This window comes from Abramis brama (genome assembly GCF_963993115.1).
Source record: "Abramis brama genome assembly, chromosome: 17".
NCBI classification, from domain to species: domain Eukaryota; kingdom Metazoa; phylum Chordata; class Actinopteri; order Cypriniformes; family Leuciscidae; genus Abramis; species Abramis brama.
Window position 1 is genome coordinate 3,242,096 of NC_139979.1, and position 24,765 is coordinate 3,266,860.

The 24,765-nt window shown below is 37.9% G+C and overlaps 3 protein-coding genes and 1 long non-coding RNA gene across 4 annotated transcripts; 1 reads left to right on the forward strand and 3 right to left on the reverse strand.

Moving 5' to 3' along the window:
- Nucleotides 1-571: 571 nt before the first annotated feature.
- LOC311067256 lies at nucleotides 572-2,885 on the forward strand. Its single transcript, XR_014603204.1, has 4 exons — nucleotides 572-770; nucleotides 991-1,108; nucleotides 1,333-1,749; nucleotides 2,066-2,885. It is a non-coding gene; the product is annotated as an uncharacterized lncRNA (long non-coding RNA).
- A 750-nt stretch (nucleotides 2,886-3,635) lies between these two features.
- Nucleotides 3,636-10,117, reverse strand: LOC311067242 (leukocyte elastase inhibitor-like). The gene is made up of 8 exons (XM_084088973.1): nucleotides 8,119-10,117; nucleotides 7,718-7,894; nucleotides 6,769-6,912; nucleotides 6,478-6,633; nucleotides 6,274-6,391; nucleotides 5,924-6,066; nucleotides 5,668-5,835; nucleotides 3,636-4,499 (listed from the first exon to the last, which is right to left on the reverse strand). Exons 2-8 carry the CDS (start codon nucleotides 7,883-7,885, stop codon nucleotides 4,095-4,097), a joined length of 1,302 nt encoding a protein of 433 aa, XP_083945099.1. The 5' UTR covers nucleotides 7,886-7,894; nucleotides 8,119-10,117; the 3' UTR covers nucleotides 3,636-4,094.
- Nucleotides 10,118-10,275: 158 nt separating this feature from the next.
- LOC311067252 (leukocyte elastase inhibitor-like) lies at nucleotides 10,276-15,293 on the reverse strand. The gene is made up of 7 exons (XM_084088986.1): nucleotides 15,141-15,293; nucleotides 13,692-13,868; nucleotides 12,977-13,138; nucleotides 12,773-12,890; nucleotides 11,669-11,811; nucleotides 11,413-11,580; nucleotides 10,276-11,300 (listed from the first exon to the last, which is right to left on the reverse strand). Exons 2-7 carry the CDS (start codon nucleotides 13,857-13,859, stop codon nucleotides 10,896-10,898), a joined length of 1,164 nt encoding a protein of 387 aa, XP_083945112.1. The 5' UTR covers nucleotides 13,860-13,868; nucleotides 15,141-15,293; the 3' UTR covers nucleotides 10,276-10,895.
- Nucleotides 15,294-18,664: 3,371 nt separating this feature from the next.
- On the reverse strand, nucleotides 18,665-24,549 carry LOC311067251 (leukocyte elastase inhibitor-like). The gene is made up of 6 exons (XM_084088985.1): nucleotides 24,379-24,549; nucleotides 23,293-23,472; nucleotides 23,089-23,206; nucleotides 22,445-22,587; nucleotides 22,196-22,363; nucleotides 18,665-19,142 (listed from the first exon to the last, which is right to left on the reverse strand). The coding sequence occupies exons 1-6, from the start codon at nucleotides 24,544-24,546 to the stop codon at nucleotides 18,729-18,731; spliced, it is 1,191 nt and encodes a 396-aa protein (XP_083945111.1). The 5' UTR covers nucleotides 24,547-24,549; the 3' UTR covers nucleotides 18,665-18,728.
- Between the last annotated feature and the right edge of the window lie 216 nt (nucleotides 24,550-24,765).

Below are 24,765 nucleotides of genomic sequence, written 5' to 3' on the forward strand. Positions count from 1 at the left end.
ACATTAGCTAACAAAATTAGATTTGTAAGTTCTTTTGTTAAAGCATTAAAAGGATGTGAGGTCCAGTTACCAGCGCAACACTAAAACAGGTAGCAATGGCTACTTTTTACTTAAGTAGAGCCCATATTTTTTTACTTTACCTTGAGTGAAAAAGTGTAGTGTACTTCAACTTTCACCAGAGTCTTTTTAAACATGAGTATCTGTACTTTTACTTGAGTGAAGGATGTGTGTACTTTTGCCATCTCTGGCTATATAGGCTATATAAATATAATGCTATAACCAACAAACAACATGATTAGTTAAGCTTGAGAGATGTAATAGTAAAAACGTACTAAACGTTTACGATAGAGTCCCACATGTAATACTCAGCTGTGGGCGTTTACACTGAAGTCTCACAGCAGACACGCCCCTTCAAACAGAGCGTTCAAATCAGAGGCTAAAATCAGGGTAGGAAAAAGCACAGGATTGAACTCAACACTTGCAATAAATAATGGGGAGGCATGAAAATGGTATGTGTGATAAATGTTGTATAAAAGGCTCTGACATTTCTGGGTGCCTGCCGCTTTAAGACTCTTCTTCTGTGGTTACGGTAGAGGAAGTGTGTAGCTAGTGTGTTGATTATAGTGGGCATAGATATGATATCTATGATAGTGGGTACGGAAACGTGTTCAAGTTCAACAGCATAGTTTAGCCTACGTGTTGTGTAGCTTCTTTAGTCCCTTCTGAATGATCTGGCTTCCAATATTCACGTGTTGAGTTAATGACGAAAAGTAAGTGACTGTCACTTTGTTGTGTTTGTGTTTTTATATTGCAGAATTACCATACTTAACATGTGCCCAGCGTGATGAGTGAGATTTATAGTGATAGCACAATGTTTATGCTGTAAAACACTGTAGGAAATAATAAGTTAACTGGTGTGAGCCTTCTGATGTCTAAGTTACGTAGTAACGTTTATAACATTGAGTTAAGAAGAGTTAATATCGTGCTCAGGAGACCATGTGCGGACGCTGTTTGTGTAGTAGCCTTGTCTGGCCAGAGGATGTCGCCATTGCTCCTTCTGTAAACCCCTTTTAATACAGTTTCATGTAAACTGGTCAGTGAGATACAGGTAGGTGAAGCTCCTTATATTTCTCCAAAGAGTAATATCCTCTTTTATGTAATTGTAGATTATTTTTAAAGGGGCATTGCAATGTTTATTGAGATATATATGTATGATGATCCTGATTTGTATTATGTGTGTGTATTTATTATTTACGTTGCATAGTAATTTAAGTACTGTAACTGTTTAAATGACAGTAACTAATGGTGATTTATTTGTTTTTTTTTTATCAGACTATAATGACAATATTTTGGAATGTTCTGATGAGTACTGCTGGAGCTCAATACAGTCAAAAGAAGAAATTACATCTCCTCGTCTTTATTCCTGTGTCCTGACCAATACACCATCCTGTTTACTGGCTGAAAACCTTGATGAACTAGCCCTACTAGAATACCTCATTAACAAATGTGATATTTTAGAAACAGTAGAGCATGTATTTTTTAAATGTAACAAATATGATGATCAACAACCAGTAAATCTCACGGTTTGAGGGATTCTCAGTCATATAGGGCTGTTTTAACCTTTTTTTAAAGAATACAGGATTAGAGCATAGGATATAATGTATGGGAATCGTGATGCTTCTGCCCATCCTGGAAGATGAGGGGAAAGAGTGGAATCTGGAGGAGCTGAACATACAGCGCCAGCAGAGGGTGAGCGGGGCATTACATCTTCATATACAAAAACAAAACAAAACAGATGCATCACCCATGTAGGCTATCCAGTAGGTGGTGGTAATACTCCTAAGGAGTGAGCGGCAAATTGCCTTTTATTTATAAATTTTGAAAAATCATACTAACATCATAAGTGCACTCCAGAAAACAAAAAACAAACAAAAACAATGCAGTTCATGACCCCTTTAAAATCTGGAACGCATGCACTCGTTGTGTTAACTTGCTTCCTGGTTCCTCTGTCTCAGTCTACTTTTGTGTGAGTGTGTGTGTGAGGCTCAAAGTGTGCTCTCTGTAGGGCCGTTAAGACCAGAGAGAGGTCCCAAGAGGGGATGAGGCGTGGCCGAGGAGGATTCAATCTCCTGGCACTTCTCAGGAACCTGATTATCAAGTCAAGTTTCCCCATCATGGATAGTTGCAACACACACTTTCAGGGTGGAGGGAGACAAGCTTCGCTCCAACCCGCCTTGCAAGAAAGCAAGCATGACATTGACAGGAAGAACACCAATAAATGAAGAAGTGCCACGTCAAAGCGTGAGCGATTTGTAGAGGGGGCTTTAGCTCAGTGATAGTGGCGACCACATCCAGAAATGCACGGACGGAGAGGCGTCTTAAAAAAGATGCTCGCCGTCCGCTTGCTCTTTTAGGGAAAAGTGCACTTTCACTGTTGAACCATCTAGGGGGACAGTTGCTGCACTTATCTGTGCAAAGGAATACTCTTTTTAGATGTGCAACCTCCCCTGAAACGCGCCGTCAATCCAACAATGAAACAGCTTCCCTCTTGTTCTGCAGATACTCGAACGAATGATTGTAGCAGAGTCAAACTTGTCCACTCGGCTCTGAAATCTCTCGCGCGATTGTGCATTGGCTTGTTTTGTACCACTCGAAGGTAACTGGGCTCTCAGATGAGATCCCAATACATTAGTTCAGTCTGATGTAACATCGAACGTGACTGACTGAGGGTTTTTCACTGACTGATACCCAGAGGTGGGCACAAATACATCAAAAACTATTTTGTTACAAACTACAAATACTGGCTCATGAAATGTAACAAAATAAAATACAAAATACTGATGTGAAAAATGTATTTAAATAAAATACAAGTAATTAGTATTTTGAAAATACAAAAATGTGTTTTTTTGCGCACAAAAAGTGAAAAAAAGTTTTCTCGTCGCTTTATAAACTTAAGATTGAGCCACTGTAGTCACTTGGACTATATTAACGATCTCTTTAATGCATTTTCTGGGCCAGCAAGTTATAATGCCTTAGAAGCCTATGGAGGAGTGATCCAGCTCTCAGATTTAATCAAAAATATCTTCATTTGTGTTCCGAAGATGAACGAAGGTCTTACGGGGTTTGAACAACATGAGGGAGAGTGATTACTGACAGAATTTTCATTTTTGGGTGAACTAACCCTTTAATGCCATTTTTAAGAGGAGCAGCGCCTCATTCAAAACTCATTCACTTCTTGGAGGGAGCCCGGTCTACAGGGTGTCACGTGATTTTCGTGCATCTAACCTGGACATTGCCATTGCCAACATCAGACCGAAAATATGGCAAAATCATTTACTATGGTGATAAGCATATGGTGATTTTTCTTAAGTATTTAAGTATTTGAAATACTCTAAATACACTCCCTCAAAATATTTTGTTACAAACTACATTTTATTTTTTCCACACCTGCAAAATACAAATTACAAAATACACTTAAGTAATTAAATACGTATTTAAAATACATTTAATTGAAATACTGCCCATGTCTGCTAATACCCTACCATCATTAAACTGCCTATGGTTGTTTTTTTTAGCAACTTTTATACAGTAATATTATGAAAATATTATGTTAAAAATATAAAAGACAATATTTTAGCCAATATAAGATTTAATTGAATGATTGAAAAGAAACACCTTTTCAGAAACCAGTTTACTTAAGTTTCATTGGCACCAGTTTGACTACAGTTTATTTGTGACAGCTAGCGGTTTCTATTAAATTACAATAAAAACTCAAACAAAGCAGGTATTATTGAAGATTTGTTTCATTTATGTTTAATTTATTAATTTTTATGTTTATGTTTGTTTCATTTATGAGGATTGTTACAGTTAATGCACACACATGATTTGACTAGTATAACAGAGCCTCATGTAGTGAAAGAAACAACACAAATGTTCATGTAAACTGATAGATTTGATTGGATATACAGTAGCATGAAGAGGCCCGTCCAAAACTGTATCCTGTAAATTGCAATAGTTGTCCCGAGTCTCTCCTACTCATTTTAACCAGATCACCACCTAAACTAGCTGGAAGCGTCTCATGCAGCAGGACTCACTCATGGAGAGCAGAAGCGTCCGTAAAACAAAATGGTCTTGGTTGGATTGTGTCGGATGAAGAAAAGGAAAGGATGGTCTGCATTGAAGACCTGCGGGATGATCAAACACCGTGTCATTACGACGGCACCGGTGGCTGCAGCCGCTTCGGTTCCTTCCTCGTTGACTTCAACAAAGGCTTTATGGATCACCTTCGACACCACTAGGTCGTTGTTGGAGGACATGCCTGAAAGATTCACCTTCTGCATGTCGAAAACATCCTCCATTCCCATGCTGATCAGAAGACTCTTCATGTCGTATTTTTCCTCCATCTTGAATCTGGGCAGAGATATTTGAACCTCTTTTTGATGCATGACTTCTGGTTTGGTCCATTCCATGAGCTTCTCGTAGGTCAGTGCCTTTTCAAGCTGGATATTAAGAGAGACATGTCAGATGAATAGTTCAGTCAAAATGAAAACTGCTCCACAAGTTAACATCTGACTGGTCACGGCTGGCTAATTAAATAGGTCATGGGTCAAATTTTCCTTGATCTTTTGACAGTTAAAGAGTTTGTTATACTATAAAAAAATACCCTGTACTGTAAGTTTCAAAACTCAAAACTTCCTTGTTATTTCAAAAAATGCTTTTATTGAAACCAAGGCTAGAAAACGACAGGATCTAAAAAGTGGAGACGTATGACGTCACAGGGCAGTGAAAGACTGCCTTTGCAGAAGAATATCAATGCCCATGTCTACATCACCGCATCTTTGGCGCCGCCCACTGGAGCGTTAGTGAATATTGACATGAGAACTAGAAAAGATCGACACAGGATCAGTACCATTACCTTCCAAACGATCCTAATGTTAGAATAGTGGTTTACTTTTTCAACAAGTCTCAGCAGTGCATTATTTGTTTGTATTCAGTGCTTTTCACTGTGGATTATTTGGTACATTTCGGCGCAGGCTTTGCAAACAGACTTTTACGATATGGATCTGCCAGCAACGCCACAAACATGCAAGTAATCATGTTTATTCTAATGCCTGATCTGTGATCAGTGATTTCTGATGTTCCAATCACCCAAGCTGTCATTACACAGCACAAGTTTATCTGGACACTTGCCGAAACTCATTATGAAATCAATGATTTTGCACAACAAAGCTTTTACTGTATTTACATTGTGTTTACATTGTTGTGTGGTGAAAGCATTCGTGAGAGTTGCAATGATGAGAATCACTTCATCACTGCAATCTTTCATGTGATGGGAATAGATGTAAATATATTATCAATATTTTTCACGATTCATTCATCTCGATAGCTGTAATAGTAAAAACGTAGTAAAAGATTTCGAGAGAGTTCCACATGTAATACTAGCTATTTCATATGCAAACATGTTTACACTGAAGTCTCACAACAGACACACCCCTTCAAACAGAGCTTTCAAACCAGAGGCTAAAATCAGGCTTGGAAAAATGCCTTTTATTTCTCAATTATGAAAAAATTATGTAAAAATCATACTAAAATTATAAGGGCACCCCAGGAAACATTATAAAAAAATAAAATAATCCAGTTCATGACCCTTTTAAGCATTCAAATCACCTTCTGAAGGCCAGTGGTGTCGTCTTCCATCTCGTTAGGAAGGATGATCAACATACTGAGATTCTTCCCGACATACGGCAGCTCCAGAACCTGACTGTTGTTCTCTGGGATGAAGGCCAGAGGAAAGTGCGCCTTTTGATGCATCATCTTCACTGGTTTAGTGTGATTCTGCCAAGCATCAATGGAAACACATTATAACCCCTCAGATTTTATCATGACTGCTAAAATTAATTTTAAAAAGAGCATGAAATCTCACCTTGTTCAGCTTAAACTGCCCATCTCTGGTGGCTTCCTTTGGGAATTTCTTCTCCCAGTTTCCCTTGAAGTAGATGGCGTTCACCAAAACCAGTTTCGTCATCCCATCAATGGCTCCCTTTGGCACCAAGTCCTTGATCTTCTCTAAATTACAAATGGACATTGTTCACTTTGAGCAGTGATTTGAACTGGTTGGTTTGATATTGTTACTATATAGCTCAACTCAATAACCCATGAAGCCAAACATGGCCCTTGAAAAGACATTTTCGCTGAAACTAAAGTGCTGCAAAAAACATGAAATAACTTTTGGAGTAAGTTTCAAACTGAGAATAAGTTTATGCTGGATTTCACCTTGTGTTTTTTTCTCCACCCATTTGTTGATGTTGACACGAGCAGCCTCTGATTTGTTCTTGAAGTCCACCTTCTCCAGTCCGGCTTCATAGTAGCTTTTTGCGTCATTGAGGAATTTCTGTAATACAGCAAACCGATTGAGGTGGAAGTGATATTAGAGTTGAGAACATTTCCAGAAACTCCAGTGAATAAACCGAGTCTTACCTCAACAAACTGGTAGGATTGCTCTCCGTAGAGGCGGTTGGCGAGACTCAACACATACGGGACTCCTGGTTTGTTCAGATCACTCATGAACTTTTTGAAGCTGGAATGAATTTGGTCCTCAGGTTTTTGTCCGGGTACCGGCAGAGCAGGACATTTCTGTTTGCATCAACAATATCAGATTTAATCAGATGAATCAGACGAACTTAAAGGATACATGCACCACTTCAGAAAAAAAAACACATCTGATAATCATAAAGCCATGAGGTTAGTGTTTGATGTAAATGTCCATACCCAAACTTCAGCAGGTAACTGAGGTTTCTGGGTTTGCTGCATCATTGATGGTCCATGCTGATCCTTGACGCCACATGTAATCTGGGGCTTCTGAGCTTGTTGCATCATTGCTTGTGCAGGTGGAGGATTGTTAAAGCCCAGAACCTACAAAGCATTATTATGGTAGAATTAATGAAGATAACCTCACCATTTTGATAACTTCAATATTGTGAAATCACTACTCAAATACCCATTAGAATAAAAACAAATGCACTAGAAAAAAGTGTAAAGAGTGATTAATAACTGGCACTTTACTGTTTATACAATGTTGGAACTCAAATTACACATATTGGGTCTCATTCAGGAAACACAATTTCCCGTCTGTGAATGAACTTTTACATCTATTGTTGCTTACAGTTTAATGTTGCATTTCTATGAATGTTAAGTTCTTGGAAATATAGAAACTTAGAATATAATCACTCTTAGAAGAAAAGGTTCTATATAGAATCTTAAAGGGTTCTAAAATCATTTTATGGATCTAGTTTTTTAAAATGTTATTACAATCTATGAATTAAACAGCTTGCAAACATTTTATTACTAGGGAAAAAAACATAACTCGTTAAACATGACAGTGTTATGCAATCATTTTAAAGGCATTTCTCTTTATATATAATTTTTTTTGGCATTAAAGGGCTTCTTTAAAATTGAGCCAGAATTCTAGATACTGAACCCCATCGAACCATTTTTTCTAAGAGTGAAGTACACAAGCTGTATGGGATTCTTTCACAGCGCGTTGAGGACGAGTAAATCTTTTAAAGATGTTCATTTTTGAGTGTGCTGTTGCTTTAAAATAGAGGTGGAATCGGTTGGAAAGCTTGCGCTTGTGCAAAGGCTTGCATCACTTCCTCGTTCCTCAGTCTACTTTTACTTTTCCGTCACCCTCTTTTAAAAGTATATTGTGTGAGATCACCTTAATCATCTGATCTGCAGTGTTTCCTCTTGCACCGAGCGACACCATGGCCAGAGCCGAGGAGATGCTGACAGGAGAGAAGAACACATTTCCTGATGCGTTTCCTCCGCTGATCTTCTTGAACAGGTTGAGGGAGAACTGTGTGTTTGCTGCAGTCAAAGGCTCCATTTTCACAAGCTAGAAAGTAAGAGAGAGAGAGAGATGATCAGCATAACAATGTGAAAATAATTAAATCCCAATCACAGCATTGCTCAGTTCAGTTGTCATTATATGCAAAGTAAGAAACAGTCAATCAAATGCTTTATCTCTCAAATGACATCAGTTTTCTTAAAATCAGAACAGTAGTTTAACAGTTTGCATCATTCTTCAAACAAACAGAGAAGTTAAATAAAAAGCATTACCTAGAGTATTCAGCAGGAACGATGAAGTTTGCCTGTGTGTCGGAGGTGAATGAATGATCTGCTGAGTGTCTTTCTTATAAATGTTGCCTCGCCCTGAAGAGCGAAGAGCCCATCCTCTAAACTAATCCAGCCCTTCTGTAAAACTAAAGGCTTGTTTGAAAGGTGAAACTCGTCGCTTTGAATGTCGAAAGGAATGTAGGCGTCTTTACTCAAGGAGAGGAGTGGAAACTGCTGTCAGGACAGATGTTTCATCTGCAGTTGATCCGCGATCCACAGAAACAAACGCAAATATTGGCGTTCTCTAATTGTTGCCAATAACATGGATGCAACATCTGTAATTTCCTTTCATTTTTAGTTCTGTAATAGTCATATTATATACAGATATCAAGCTGTCAGAGTGTAGGCTACTAACAGAGAACGAGGTTCTTTGACCAGGTTTCTCTTAAAGTTATAAACAAAAACATTCTTTAAGTAAGGTTAATCGAATTGTTCAAAGTATGTGTTTAATAATATTCCCAAAAAGTTCCACAAAAACATTACTTAAACATCATTCATAGAACGTTTTGGACTTTAGTAAAAAAAAAAAGAAAAAAGAAAAATATTACTACGTGTTTCAGAAAGTTCAGTGAACATTCCAAAGTAATGTTGCAGTAATGTTTACAAAATTATAAAATAGAACGTTTCTTAAATGTTTGCTTGACCAAGAAAAAAACGAATTTTTATTTTATTTTATTTTTTTAATATTTACTGGACGTTTTGAACGCCCAGAGATCATTTAGAAATAACATGTTAATATAATGGGAACGTTAGAAAAACATTCCAAGAGAATATTTTTTTGTTAGCTGGATGGAATAATCCTGAAATGCATTGGGGGTTCTTACTTCTCAATCCAAAAAAAAAAAAAAAAACATTAAACATTTTCAGAATGTTAAATGATTTTCTATATTTCTATAAATCAGTCTATATTGTTAAAAGCGCTATATAAATGAAGGTGACTTGACTTGACTTGACAGTAATATTCTACAATCTTACTTAATAGAATTTGATATAAGCCAACGAGGGTTAATCTGTGTCCTCATCATGCCATTTCCATGATGCTTGGGGGAGAGCAAGTTGGACTGCATTTTTAACTGAATCTGATTATTATTGTTCCTAAAATTGTTGTACGATAGAGTTGTTTATTATTTAAAAAAAACCTTGCTGTGATAATTTCTGCGAATTATCTAATTTTCATAAAAGCCTCAGTGACATGTTTTCTATGAAATATTTTACCATTACATTGAGACATAAAATGTGGCAATATTCATATATGTTCTAATTCATATATCCTACAGGCATATATCTGCCAGTCAGGCCAATGTTGTTCATTAGAACAGCTGTGAAGGTACTTACTGGTTAAAATAAAGGTAGGCTATGTCAGAACTGAGTCAATCTTGGGTGTGACTGTATGAGGTTTGGGAATGTAATTGTGAAAACATGCTTTCACCATCATACAGTAGAGCTGGTGTAATCTGTGTGTCTTTGGTTCTGTGCCAGGTAGATTTTAATTTATGATCCTGCAAACCACAAGATGTTCTTGCAAAAGATTTCAGGTTTTGGCTTAGGTTTCTTCTCACAGTAGTTTTTTAGTTGTTCCCGCTTTAAGGAACTTTATATTTATACTGAAATTTATAGTCACTGTGTGAGCGCACACGCTTGTATGTGCACGTGCATGTGTTTGTTTAATATCAGGTTGCTCCAGTTACATTGTCACTGAAATACTGTAAACTACTTTGGATAGCATCTGACAAGTGACAGCTTGCTTTTTACTTTCTTACTAAATACAACTTTGCGCATTCACATGATATTTAACATTAACTAAATCCGTGACACCCCTTTCAAAACTCTTTTCAGAAACCAGTTTTCTTTGAGTTTCACCAGAGTTTGACCACAGTTTATTTGTAACAGCAGTTTTGATTAAATTACAATTAAAAACTCAAACAAAGCAGGTTTTATTGAATAATTGTAAAGATTTATTTAATTTATGCTGAATATACCGTTACAGCTTACACATTATATGTAGCCTCATAAATGTTTCGGTAAATGATATTTGATTACATGTACAGTAGCATGAAGAGACCCGTCCAAACCCAAAACCTGAATGAGACTCAGGACAACTGCAATGCATTTCATTTCTTTGATCATAAACATGTTAACACTTATCCAGCTTGTGCATGTAAAGAGAGAAAAATGTCTGTTACATTGAATGTAAACATATCTTTATTTTATTTTATTTATTTCTAAGCTAAATGTTGTGAGGTTTAGGCTGATTGCAGCACTTGTTATAGAAATGAAAATGCTCAACTGAAAGTTCAAATCTTTACAATGTCGAATACACATCATTTCAATAAAAAGCAACCATGCAGTTGATATTTTAGTATCATTGATATACTATTATAGTTTTTGTTAATATTTTGTTTTCATTCGAAAGTTTTTGAAATTTTGTTGTGTACACAGTCATTTTTAATTTTGTTTAATTTATTCAGTTTTACTTATTTCGAGTACTTCAAGTTAAACTAAATGAAAATGAGAAATGGTGCCTTCGCAACAAGCTGAAATAAAGAGTTTTCTATTTTATTTTAATGTCAGTTAATGTTTATTTTATTTCAAATTAATTTTTTTAAATGGTTTTAGTTAACGTTAATAACCCTGTTGGCACATACATTTTTCTTAAACCACATGATTTCTAGTAGAGTTGTCCTAAACTAGCTGGAAGCGTCTCATGCAGCAGGACTCACTCATGGAGAGCAGAAGCGTCCGTAAAACAAAATACTCTTGGTTGGATTGTGTCGGATGAAGAAAAGGAAAGGATGGTCTGCGTTGAAGACCTGCGGTTTGATATAACACATGAACATCATGACGGCACCGGTGGCCGCAGCCGCTTCGGTTCCTTCCTCATTGACTTCAACAAAGGCTTTATGGATCACCTTCGACACCACCAGGTCGTTGTTGGAAGACATGCCTGAAAGATTCACCTTCTGCATGTCGAAAACATCCTCCATTCCCATGCTGATCAGAAGACTCTTCATGTCGTATTTTTCCTCCATCTTGAATCTGGGCAGAGACACTTCAACCTCTTGTTTACGCATGACTTCTGGTTTGGTCCATTCCATGAGCTTCTCGTAGGTCAGTGCCTTTTCAAGCTGGATAATGAGAGAGACATATCAGATGAATAGTTGAAATAGTTCAAATAAAAACTGCTCCACAAGTAAACATCTGACTGGTCACGGCTGGCTAATTAAGCATTCAAATCACCTTCTGAAGGCCAGTGGTGTCGTCTTCCATCTCATTAGGAAGGATGATCAACATACTGAGATTATTCCCGACATACGGCAGCTCCAGAACCTGACTGTTGATCTCTGGGATGAAGGCCAGAGGAAAGTCCTCCTTTTGATACATCATCTTCACTGGTTTAGTTTGATTCTGCCAAGCATCAGTGAAAACACATTATAACCCCTCATATTTCATCATGACTGCTAAAAATAATTTTAAAAAGAGCATTAAATCTCACCTTGTTCAGCTTAAACTGCCCATCTCTGGTGGCTTCCTTTGGGAATTTCATCTCCCAGTTTCCCTTGAAGTAGATGGCGTTCACCAAAACCAGTTTCGTCATCCCATCGATGGCTCCCTGTGGCACCAAGTCCTTGATCTTGTCTAAAATACAAATGGACATTGTTCACTTTGAGCAGTGATTTGAACTGGTTGGTTTGATATTGTTACTATAAAGCTCAGCTCAAGAACCCATGAAGCCAAACATGGCCCTTGAAAAGACATTTTTGCTGAAACTAAAGCCTGGTTCACACGGCAGGATAATTAGGCCGATTTTAGCCCCGATTCACCCCTTCCGACAATCTTAAGGATGCTCCGATTATCGTAAAATAATCTGATCAGATATTCTTGCCGTGTGTGGTGTGTTAAGACTGCTCTCGTCTGCTCGGAAGGACGTCGGGACCACTCCGATCTCAAATCGGGGATATCCAACATGTTGGATTTTTTTGGCCCGATTTCTCCTCGTGTGTGTGGTGTCCCCCGGGGAAAAACAAGCACGCAGCCTGTGGACTGTGGCGTGTAGCCAATCAGAAAGCGAGGTGACGAGGCGGTGAGGAAGCACCATACATTTTACACCATACACAAGCATTTTACCAGGAAACAAAATCAAAACAGCGGCATGGCGCACCAGAAAGTCTCCACTTCTTTGACCATCGCCTTTTCTTTTGATAACGTTTTTTTTTTCATTTAAAAACAAACTACAAACTATCGCCACTGCATCCCCTTCATCCGCCATGATTGTTTACTCTGAAGTCACGTTTGATCTCGAGGGATTTTGCGAGATTTCCCGTCTGACCTGGGAATGCTCGGGAGTCAAATCAGTTCATGTGTGATGTGTTGATTTTGCCGTGTGGCTGCGCACCACACACTGTACGACCAAAACTGTTAGACCCGTGATTTTTTATCATCGTGTGTGGGGTCTCTCAGGTTTGGAAAATCGGCCGACAATTTTAAAATCGCCCCGTGTGAACCAGGCTTAAAGTGCTGCAAAAAACATGATATAACTTTTATTTGTAAGAGTGAAGAGTAAGTTTAAAATTGAGAATAAGTTTATGCTGGATTTCACCTTGTGTTTTTGTCTCCACCCATTGGTTGATGTTGACACGAGCAGCCTCTGATTGGTTCATGAAGTCCACCTTTTCCAGTCCGGCTTCATAGTAGCTTTTTGCGTCATTGAGGAATTTCTGTAATACAGCAAACCGATTGAGGTGGAAGTGATATTAGAGTTGAGAACATTTCCAGAACCTCCAGTGAATAAACCGAGTCTGACCTCAACAAACTGGTAGGACTGCTCTCCGTAGAGGCGGTTGGCGAGACTCAACACATACGGGACTCCTGGTTTGTTCAGATCACTCATGAACTTGCTGAAGCTGGAATGAATTTGGTCCTCAGGTTTTTGTCCGGTTACTGGAGGATTGTTAAAGCCCAGGACCTACACAGCATTATTATGGTAGAATTAATAAAGATAATCTCACTATTTTGATAACTTCAATAGTGTGAATGCACTGCTTAAATACCCATTAGAATAAATAAAAAAATAAAAAATGCACTAGAAAAGAGTGATTATAATAGTTGGCATTTTACTGTTTATACAATGTTGGAACTCAAATGACACATATTGGGTCTCAGTCTGGAAACACAATTTCTTGTTTGTGAATTAACTTTTACATGTACTGTTGCTAACAGTTTAATGTTGCATTTCTCTGAATGTAAGCTCTTGGAAATACAGAAACTTGGAATATAATCACTCTTAGAAGAAAAGGTTCTATATAGAATCTTCCATCATGGGATAATTTTATGGATCATTTTTAAAATCTGATTACATTTTTTTAATTAAACAGCTTGCAAACATTTTATTTCTATAGTGGAAAAATAACTTGTTAAACATGAAATTATTATGCAATCATTTAAGGAATTTCTCTGGTCCCTCTGTCTCAGTCTACTCTCTCGTCACCCTCTTTTAAAAGTATATTGTGTGAGATCACCTTAATCATCTGAGCCGCTGTGTTTCCTCTTGCACCGAGCGACACCATGGCCAGAGCCGAGGAGATGCTGACAGGAGAGAAGAACACATTTCCTGATGCGTTTCCTCCGCTGATCTTCTTGAACAGGTTGAGGGAGAACTGTGTGTTTGCTGCAGTCAAAGACTCCATTTTCACAAGCTAGAAAGTAAGAGAGAGAGAGATATGATCAGCATAACAAAGTGAAAATAATTAAATCCCAATCACAGCATTGCTCAGTTCAGTTGTCATTATATGCAAAGTAAGAAACAGTCAATCAATGCTTTATCTCTCAAATGACATCAGTTTTCTTAAAATCAGAACAATAGTTTAACAGATTGCATCATTTTAATCACTACACATTCAGAACTACAAATCTGTTCCATTAAATCCATTGATCCACTTTTATGTCCTGAAACAACCGTTTTTGGGGGTCGACAGCTTATAAAAATGTATTTATGGGTTATTTTGCTTGTTTGCACATAGCAGCTTTTAGACATTGTTTTGTTTTTTGTTATAAGTTATAAATGACAAGGAGGCAGCCTCTCGCAGACGGTTGGATTGTCACCCCTCCCCCCGGTGTGGGCGTGGCCTAAGCGACGCAGCTTCAGCGTTGCCAAAGTTGCCAAAGCTGCAAAAGCTCAAGTTTAAATTAAATATTAAAATTATTAACAGCTTGTTTCATTACATCTATCATTGAATGCATCCGCATTTTTACATTTCCGTTGAATGAACATGACTGAGTGACAGCCTGTCAATGCGCAGAGACTTTCAATGCCTGGTGAAATATCAGCAGAAAGCCTCTCGTAAAGTGAGATTCAAGGAACTAACTGTTATATAACAATGGCCTAACAAGCTCATTGTCAGGTTTATGTGGTGTTTATTATATTATGTGGACCCGACCCTTATTTTGACACTGTATCTTCATTTTGCTCCACTTCGCTTTTTAGTTTCGGTTTCATTACTGAACATGTAGGCTACTCGTATTTGTGCCTGCTGACCACAGCGTAACACGCATATCGCGCTGTTAAGTCACTCAAAATTACCTCAAGGGAAATTCCTTCACCACTTGTTTCTTGGCTATTTTGACAGTAGCCTACTAGCCTACTGACGTAATCACAGTCTTGCTCATCCCGATTTAAAATCCTAAACACCAAACATGTTTGATGTGATCACGGCGAGCCAGATTTGTTTGAGAGCAGATCGGGAGGTGCAAGATTCGATCTGTGAACGCCTCACATTACCAGATAATCTGCGCCGAACATCGGAACCGATCGAGGTCATCAACAAGATTTTTTCTCCGATTCTCGGGAGGGGAAAACCGGGGATAAATAGGCCTAAAACTCCTGTAGTGTGAGCCAGGCATACTTAATACATAATATTAAAGTAGGCCTACTTCTAACAAACAGAGAAGTTAAATAAAAGCATTATTACCTAGGCTAGAGTTTGAAGTTTCCCCGTGAATGAATGATCTGCATGAGTGTCATTCATTATAAACGTTGCCTCCAATGCCTCGCCCTGAAGAGCCCGTCCTCTAAACTAATCCAGCCCGTTCTGTCGCTTGAATGTCGACGGGAATGTAGTCAAGAAGAGGATTGGAAACTGCTGTCAGGACAGATGTTTCATCTGCAGTAGATCCGCGATCCACAGAATCAAAAGCAAATATCGGCATTCCTTAATTGTTGCTTATAAATTCAACATCTGTATAATTTCCGTTCTAGTTCTGTAAAAGTCATATTATATATATATGTCTGCTGTTATATATTATATATATACAAGCTGTCAGAGTGTACAAACAGGGAACGGTTTCTCTCAAGGTTATAAACAAAAACGTTCTTTTAAAGGGTTAGTTCACACAAAAATGAAAATGATCCCATGATTTACTCACCCTCAAGCCACCCTTCTTCTTTCAGCCAAACACTAAAAAAGTTATTAAAAATATCCTGGCTCTTCCAAGCTTTATAATGGGAGAGAATGGTACCTGAGATGTTGAAAACCAAAAAAGTGCATCTATCCATCATAAACGTAATCCATACGGCTCAGGGGGTTAATAAAGGCCTTCTGAAGCCATTTTTAATATAACTCTGATTGTGTTCGGCGGAAAGAAGAAAGTCATACATCTAGGATGGATAGATAGGCTATAGGATATATCTAGGAAATACACGCACACACAAATACAAAGCAGCATAATTGAATTTTTTATTTTATTTAATCCTGACAAATGAAGTTTTGCATTGGCTGTTCTCAATTCTCTGTCAAATAAATCATTCAACATTTTCAGTAATGTTCTATAATCTTACTTAATTTGATTTAAGCCAACAAGGATTAATTTTATGTCATACTCTGAATTGGTGAAAAAATATAATTTTGGGGGCCAAGGAAATTTTTGGAAGTATCTGCAGATTAGACACCGTGTCAAGAGCAAATTCAATGCAACTAATAACCCTGTTTATGCCTATCTTCAGTTGCCACGTGAAGCTCAAACTGCTTCTGTGTTTCAAATCAATGCTTGGTGTAACTGCAGATACCTGTAATAACCTGAAAACAATACGGCAGAAGGATTTGGGGATTAATATTCATGGTAATAACTGGCTCATCCTATCTAATGTGGGTATCTTGTGTAGGCTTTACAAGAAGGTGATAGCTGGAAAAATCTATGCTGAAAATGTAGACGAGGGCACTTATTCACATGATTTGGGAATGTTCTTTAGTATACCCATTCTGGTGTAAAATTCTGGGAATACTGGAAAATACTAATTCATTACATTTATATAGCACTTTTCTCTACGCTTAAAGTGCTCTTTGACAGTATAGTGTCCCCATCACTTTACTGGGGCGTTAGGACCCACACAGACCACAGGGTGAACAGCGCCCCCTGCTGGCCTCACTAGCACCTCAGCAACCTGGTTTTCCCAGGAGTCTCCCATCCAGGTACTGACCAGGCTCAACCCTTCTTAGCTTCAGTGGACAACCAGTCTTGGGCTACAGGGTGATATGGCTGCTGGATCAGTGCATGGGGTCTATTTTACCTGTGGAACATGCACGACTATGCCTTCTTGGATATAAATCAGTGCCCTTATTAAGATTGGTTGTCTCACAGCTGCCAGGGGGATTTTACGCAACTGGAAATGCCCCAAAAAAAACAGACCTGAAAGATTGGATTGATGGGATGATTGAAATTGCTTCATATCAGAGCATGCTGGGGAGACTGTAGTGCGGGAGAAATTAAAAACATGGGATCATTTTTGGCACCATATAAAAATGGAGTGAATAAGTAGGACTGCTTAACAATTGTTTAATTTCCATGTGCTTTTGTTTTGATTGAAATCCAATGGTGGTGACTAGTGGCTGAATATGTAATTGCAAAGGTGATTACTGAATACTGTGGTGATGAACTAAGTTTTGACTCACAGTAAAAAAAAAAAAACGTGAATGGTAAAAAGAATGGACTTGTGACAAAGCCCCCGAAACGATCAGCCTTCACTTTAAGCTTTCATTTTGAAGATTTTTTGGATAATAGAAGAGCATGAGAAGTGCAAAGCAAGTGTTTCAGAACTTGCAAAAGCTGTCAAAAGAGACTGTTTCATCTCACACTGCAAGACACAACGTGCTGAAGTCAAATGCATTGATCTAACAGCATCTAAAATATATGGCATTGCCAGGAGAAGGAGTACAGTGAGAAGTGTCTGGTCTCTGTAACCCTTTTCCACCAGAATGGTTCTGGAGCCAGAGCCTGTTCTCAGCCAGTCACGAGCCTGTCGTGTTTCCACAGACTTGACCAACGAACCCTGACGTAACGCTGCCAGTGCTACGTGTTGTTTACCTGACTATAAAGCAGTTTAAAATCAATCAGTTTGCGTGCATGTTCTGTTTTGCTGTTCACACAGTGCCGGGACTGATAGTGTACCGGCGGCTCGCATAAACTCAGGCTATACTCTCATCTGTCCTTTTCTGAGGAATATATTTTTTTATTCTTTAAAAAAACTAAATGTTGAAAAGATTAAAGTAAGACTTTAGAATAATGGTCCGTCATTAATAAGTAGCCTAACTATGCAGGAAGTAAGGCAGGACTAATGAGTAGTACAACATTAACACTTCAGCTACTATTAACTAATATGAAAACAAGCTTAACTAATCAGTAAGTAATATCGAATGTAGGACTAAGATAGTTCCTTATTAGGTAATCAATAATTACTTAATGAGATTGGCATCATTAAGAACTAAAAGATAATTATGACAAATTATAAAGAATTACTAATTAATTACTAATCACAACATTAATGTGGCCGAGACGTTAACAATTGTCTTTTTTACTCTCAATGTGGTCATAAAATGCATCATTAAATACTCAAGTGTTACTTAGTCACTATGCAGGAACTACTAATGATCTGGACCATTATTTTAAAGTGAAAAACATCTTTTTCACTTGGTCCAGATCATTTTGAAGATTGTCTTTTTTTTACTCAGAACATGGTCAAGTACCGACCTGGTAACACTTGAGTAATTAGTGATGCATTTTATGACTATATTCAGAGTAAAAATGATGAGTGATTACGTCTCAGACACACAATAATGTTCTTTATAATTTGTCAGTTAGTTAATAGTTATTTATAAGGCTAATATCATTAAGTAATTATTGATTACCTAATAAGGAACTATCTCCTAAATTTGATATTACTTACTGATTAGTTAAACTTGTTTCTATATAGCTGTAGTGTTAATGTTGTACTACTCATAAGTCCTGCATTACTTCCTGCATAGTTACTTATTAATGACGGACCATTATTATTATTATTATTATTATTATTATTAATATTCTAAAGTGTTACCCAGAATAATCCAATATATATATATATATATATATATATATATATATATTTACATTCTTAATATTTTGTGCAGAACTGTTTCTTAAATTACTTTGTAAGTTAATGCATACAGACAATTTCACTCTATTTACTAATGATTTTATTTATCAGAGGAACAGAGTCATCTAGAATTATCACTTCATCATCACTATCTTCAAGGAGAACAGAGGCGTCCATAAAACAGAATGACATTGGAGGGATTATGCCGGATGAAGAAAAGGAACGGGTGGTCTGCAGTGAAGATTTTTGGGGAAGAGGGTGGCATTACAGATGTCACACCGACAACAGCGCCGGTGGCTGCAGCCGCTTCGGTTCCTTCCTCGTTGACTTCAACAAAGGCTTTATGGATCACCTTCGACAGCACCAGGTCGTTGTTGGAGGACATGCCTGAAAGATTCACCTTCTGCGGGTCAAACACATCCTCCATTCCCATGCTGATCAGAAGACTCTTCATGTCGTAGGTTTCCAGCACCTTAAATTTAGGCAGAGTCACTTGAACTTGCTCTAGGATCATCTTGCTGGGTTTGGTCCACTCCATGAGCTTCTCGTAGGTCAGTGCCTTTTCAAGCTGCAATAAAGTGAGGCATGTTAATGTGTGTCTATTTGCATAAACTGGGGTCTGTTTGTACAGCATCAATGATGTGACGTTTATTTTTTTTTGTATATGAATCGGCAATGCAAGTCATGGAGTCAGTAACTTAATAACACCTCTGCAATGGATGAGATTAGTGGTTCAAACACAAAACACACCTGAACAAGGCAATCAATGTTTTCAGGATTACTAGATAGATACAGGCAGGTGAGTTTTTATCAGGGCTGAAGCTAAACTCTGCAGGACAGTGGCCCTCCAGGACCGAAGTTGCCTATCCTTGGCCTACACCATTCTAAAATCTGCCAGTTTATTGCGACATGTAAGCTATGCGACTCGATTATTTTTCCAGTCATAGACCAGCGCTCAAGCACTGACTAGAATCAGCATTCACGTACTCAAAAATGTGTTTCGCACTGACAACAATCCGGTGGTGTCTAGAATCCAGCGCTGACTAGAATCACGCAGCGGAGGAATTGAAAGTTGACAAGCCATTAAAAAAGTATTGACTTAAAGCTGCAGTAGGTAACTTTTGTAAAAATTTATTTTTTGCATATTTGTTAAAACTGTCATTATGTCCTGACAGTAGAATATGAGACAGATAATGTGTGAAAAAAATCAAGCTCCTCTGGCTCCTCCCAGTGGTCCTATTGCCATTTGAAGAAATACACCGCTCCCGGTCAGAAACAACCAATCAGAGCCAGGAGGAATGTCTTAGCAGTGTCAATCAAGCTTGTGTCCATGCTGATCACACACCCCTCTCTCGCACAGCGCGTATACCGTCGTTCAAAATCAAGATTGCAGAGTGCCGCAGCTGTGCTAATGGCGGACAAACAACCAAAACTGCTAATTTCTCGAGTGGCACCTGCTCATACAACAAAGACAAGTAAACGGAAAAAGACCGATGACGATAAACAAGCCCGTCGGAGCCCATTGACTCAGTGTCAAAACTCTAGCCGCATAATATACAGATAAAATGTCACGCACTGTGCAAAGCAACAATTGAAACCTGGTAATTCACTGGCTTGTCATGTTGCTGAAATAATGTACTAGCAAACCTTATTTAGCATTACACGCCGCTAGAATAATTACTTACATACTGTAACGTTACCGTTATATTATCTTGCTAGCTATTTATAACTTATAGAAAGAGTGCAACGTTATGAAGTTACATTACATTTATTGCAAAATACGTAATGATTTGAGGACCAAGTTTGTAGTCAAGGTATGGGCAGGCCATAGTCAATGTAAAGCATATTGTTGATGTTTCGTCCCTACCAGTGAATGTGCGATAACTGTTTATCCGCCGTCATCAGTGTCCCTGCATGTTTACTAGCCTGCGCGTTCACGGCAGGCTCCGTCGTGGGGGAGGAGCTGTGGAGGGAGGGCTGTAGCGCAGCAGAGAGCGAGGGGGAGTGACCTGTAAGCTGTGCTTGTTCAAATTTTCAGGCTAAGTCAATGTTTTCTAAAAGTTCCCTACTGCAGCTTTAAGAACCACTTAATTATTTTAAAATATTTTTAATAAATCATGTTCCCCTTCACTCCGGCAACGAATTTTAAAATTAAACTAAATTCTATTTATAAGGTAAAACTTTTACATTTTTAGGCATTAACTAATGCCAATGCCTAATGCCAAAATGTTTTCTTTGTTCACCAAGTAATTTACTGGTCAGGCATATATATTCTGTAATCACATTTTGGTAATGTATTAATTCCACCGTCACATCTGAGCACAAAACGCTGCTTGGATAGTTTCAAGATATTATACAATTATACAATAATAATTTAATTGGTCATATGTGCTTATTCTTGTTAGAAGTTTTTTTTTTTTTTTTTTTTTACTGATTATGAACACAAATTAATCATGACAAACCAAATTAATTGTAATTGTATTAATTATACCATTGATGAAAACAAGCAGATACCAAGGTATTTTAGGCCTACATTTCTAACAAAATGAAAAATCATGATTGTATTTTTTTTTATTTTTTTCGAAAGTAAGGTTAATGTAAGCAGCTTTTTGCAATACTCTCCTAAATGCGTAATAAAACCTAAGAGCAAACATTGGCACACACTGCCAACACACATTTATGTTCAAACGCCATGTAAAAGTGAATTTTGCATAATAAGTGCCCTTTATTGCCACTCTATAATGTATTAGTAAGATGCAATACAATGATGATTGAGATGAACAAATAAATGCTCACCAAAAGCCAGATGGATCATATTTTATACTTGCATGATTTTTCTGGAAAAAATAATATTTCTGGATAATCAAGTAAACCCCAGTAGATGTTCATCAAAATAATATAAAAGTTATTCTTACACTTACTTTATATAAATCAGTAAATATTTCACAGTTAAAAAAATTTGAACCATGAGCTGAAGGTGGGCGTTTTTACAAAATGGCCTTTATACCTGCTAACCCTAACCCTATATAGACTATTAGTAAGATTACAGAAGGCATGTAGTAGATTGTGTGCAACATGTTTGCCGTTTGATAATGTTGATCATTTAGAGGCCTAAAAAATTTGCTGCTATGTCACACCTGTCAGCTGAAGTGCTGATGATAGCCACAAGAGGGCACTCTTACTGTCTACTTGATCATATCATGAACTACATTTCCCATAACCCCTTGCCTGGACTAATCGTGTTCTGATTACTTCCACCTGTGTGTTATTATCTCATTTACTCTTGCCTATTTAAGCCCATTCTTACTTTGCGAAGTCTTGTTTGTGTCACACTGCATTTCTGAGTATTTTTCTGTGTAATATTATTTTATTGTCTGCCTGGTTTTCTGGATTTTCCTGTTTGCCTGTGTTTTCTTTCCTGTTGTTATCTGGATTGTTTGCCTTGTGGTTTTGATCTTTTGCCTGTCTTTTGGATTACTATTCTGGATTGCCCCAATAAACATCTACATTTGGATCCTTAACCTGTGCGTGTCTCTGAGTAGTTTGTGACAACAGCAAACTTATAGGGTTAAAAAACAATTCCAAATAATGAAACAAAGCACCATACTAGCAGAATCTCACCTTCTGAAGGCCAGTGGTGTCGTCTTCCATCTTATTAGGAAGGATGATCAACATACTGAGATTCTTACCGACATACGGCAGCTCCAGAACCTGACTGTTCATCTCTGGGATGAAGGCCAGAGGAAACTTCGACTTCTGTTGCATCATTTTCACTGGTTTAGTTTGAATCTGCCAAAAATAAGTGGTAACACTTTATAACTGCTCTTTTTAAGACTGTTAAAATGATTTAAAAAGAGCATTAAATCTCACCTTGTTCAGCTTAAACTGCCCATCTCTGGTGGATTCCTTTGGGAATTTCTTCTCCCAGTTTCCTTTGAAGTAGATGGCGTTCACCAAAACCAGTTTCGTCATCCCATCGATGACTCCCTGTGGCAGCAAGTCCTTGATCTTCTCTAAAATACATTATAATACATAATAAATTGTTATTTAAGTAAAAAAAAAAAAAGTATAAAAGTATCTGTCTCAAAGTTCTTATGAAATTAATTTTTTATGAATTTAATTATAAATTTGGTGGTGGTGGCGCAATGGATAAGACACATGCCTTTGGTGTGAGAGACCCGGGTTCGAATCCACTGTGAGACACCAATGTGTCCCTGAGCAAGACACTTAACCCCTAGTTGCTCCAGAGGCGTGCGACCTCTGACATATATAGCAATTGTAAGTCGCTTTGGATAAAAGCGTCAGCTAAATGAATAAATGTAAATGTAAATAAATTTAATGGCCAAATAAAAAGTGCATTAAAGTCAAACCTTTAACCTCCAATGATCTTTATAGCTCAATTCAAGAACCCACAAAGCTAAAATGGTCTTAATTTTTTTATTTTTTTTGCTGAACTTAAAAAGCAGCAACAACACAGAGAATTATTTGTAGAGTAAGTTTATGCTGGATTAGACCTTGTGTTTTTTTCTCCACCCATTTGTTGATGTTGACACGAGCAGCCTCTGATTTGTTCTTGAAGTCCACCTTCTCCAGTCCGGCTTCATAGTAGCTTTTTGCGTCATTGAGGAATTTCTGTAATACAGCAAACCGATTGAGGTGGAAGTGATATTAGAGTTGAGAACATTTCCAGAACCTCCAGTGAATAAACCGAGTCTGACCTCAACAAACTGGTAGGATTGCTCTCCATAGAGGCGGTTGGCGAGACTCAACACATACGGGACTCCTGGTTTGTTCAGCTCACTCATGAACTTTTTGAAGCTGGAATGAATTTTTTCCACTGAATCATGATGTCCTGGAGTCGCGGCGTCGGGTTTGAGAGGGTTTTTATAGCCCAAGACCTGCACAGCATTATTGTGGGTAGAATTAATAAAGATAACTTGATTATTCTGATATGTTCAACATATAGTGCCCTATCATACATCTGGTGCAATGCGGCGCCGGTCAAGACGAAATAGTTTTTTGACGCGTTAGTAATGTGCGCCTATAGGCGGGTCCACATAAAGGGACGCGCAGCTGCACACAAACATGCCAAATATAAAAAAGTAAAAGGATTACAATGTAAAACATCATTATTGTGTACATAAATGTGGTGGAATCCGGCTTGTCCCGTAGATTGTCTGCTTGAGCGCTTTAACCTCGCGCACGAGCAGATCCGTTTGCACTCTGGAGACGCGTTCAGTCTTTCCACTATCAAATTCCGTCATGTAAATAGTGAATCCGCCATGGCGCGAGTGCAACTGGCTTTTAAAGGGAATGAGAGATGAGACTCTGATTGGTTTATTGCACATTACGCCCTAAACACACCCATTACTCATTAAGAGAATAGTGACAACCCTTAGACCATGCGCCGGGAGCGCCGACCATTTTTCCCGTCTTTAAACAACAAAAGTGGATTCGGACAATCTCTAAGTGTACTTGCACCGTGTGCTTTAGAACATGTGCTTAGAACGTTAAAATAGGGCCAATAAACTCTAAAAAATGCTGGGTTGTTTCAACCCATGTTTGGGTCAGATAGGAACAAACCCAACCGTTGGTTTAATTTTTAATTCAGTTTTTAACCCAACAGTTAGGTTTGTCCAAATATGGCCCAAACATGGGTTGAAACAACACATAATTTTTAGAGTTAGTATTAAAATACAAGATATAATAGTTTAAAATACTGAACATGATGATGCATCAAACATATATACAGTTTGAATTCTGAACTACTGACCATAAAACATACTACATAAGTGTGAGATCACCTTAATCATCTGAGCCGCTGTGTTTCCTCTTGCACCGAGCGACACCATGGCCAGAGCCGAGGAGATGCTGACAGGAGAGAAGAACACATTTCCTGATGCGTTTCCTCCGCTGATCTTCTTGAACAGGTTGAGGGAGAACTGTGTGTTTGCTGCAGTCAAATGCTCCATGTTCACAAGCTGAGCAAGAAATAGAAGTAGTTTTATCAACAGCAGATTTGAAAATCTTCTTCATCATGACACACAATCTGTTTTAATCTAATGTTATTACTGTGTGAGTTACCATTTAAATTGCATACATAATAGTAACTCTAAAAGCATTACCTAGAGTAGTCGTCAGAAATGATGAAGTTTCCCAGCGTGTCTGAGGAGAATGAATCATTGGTTGTG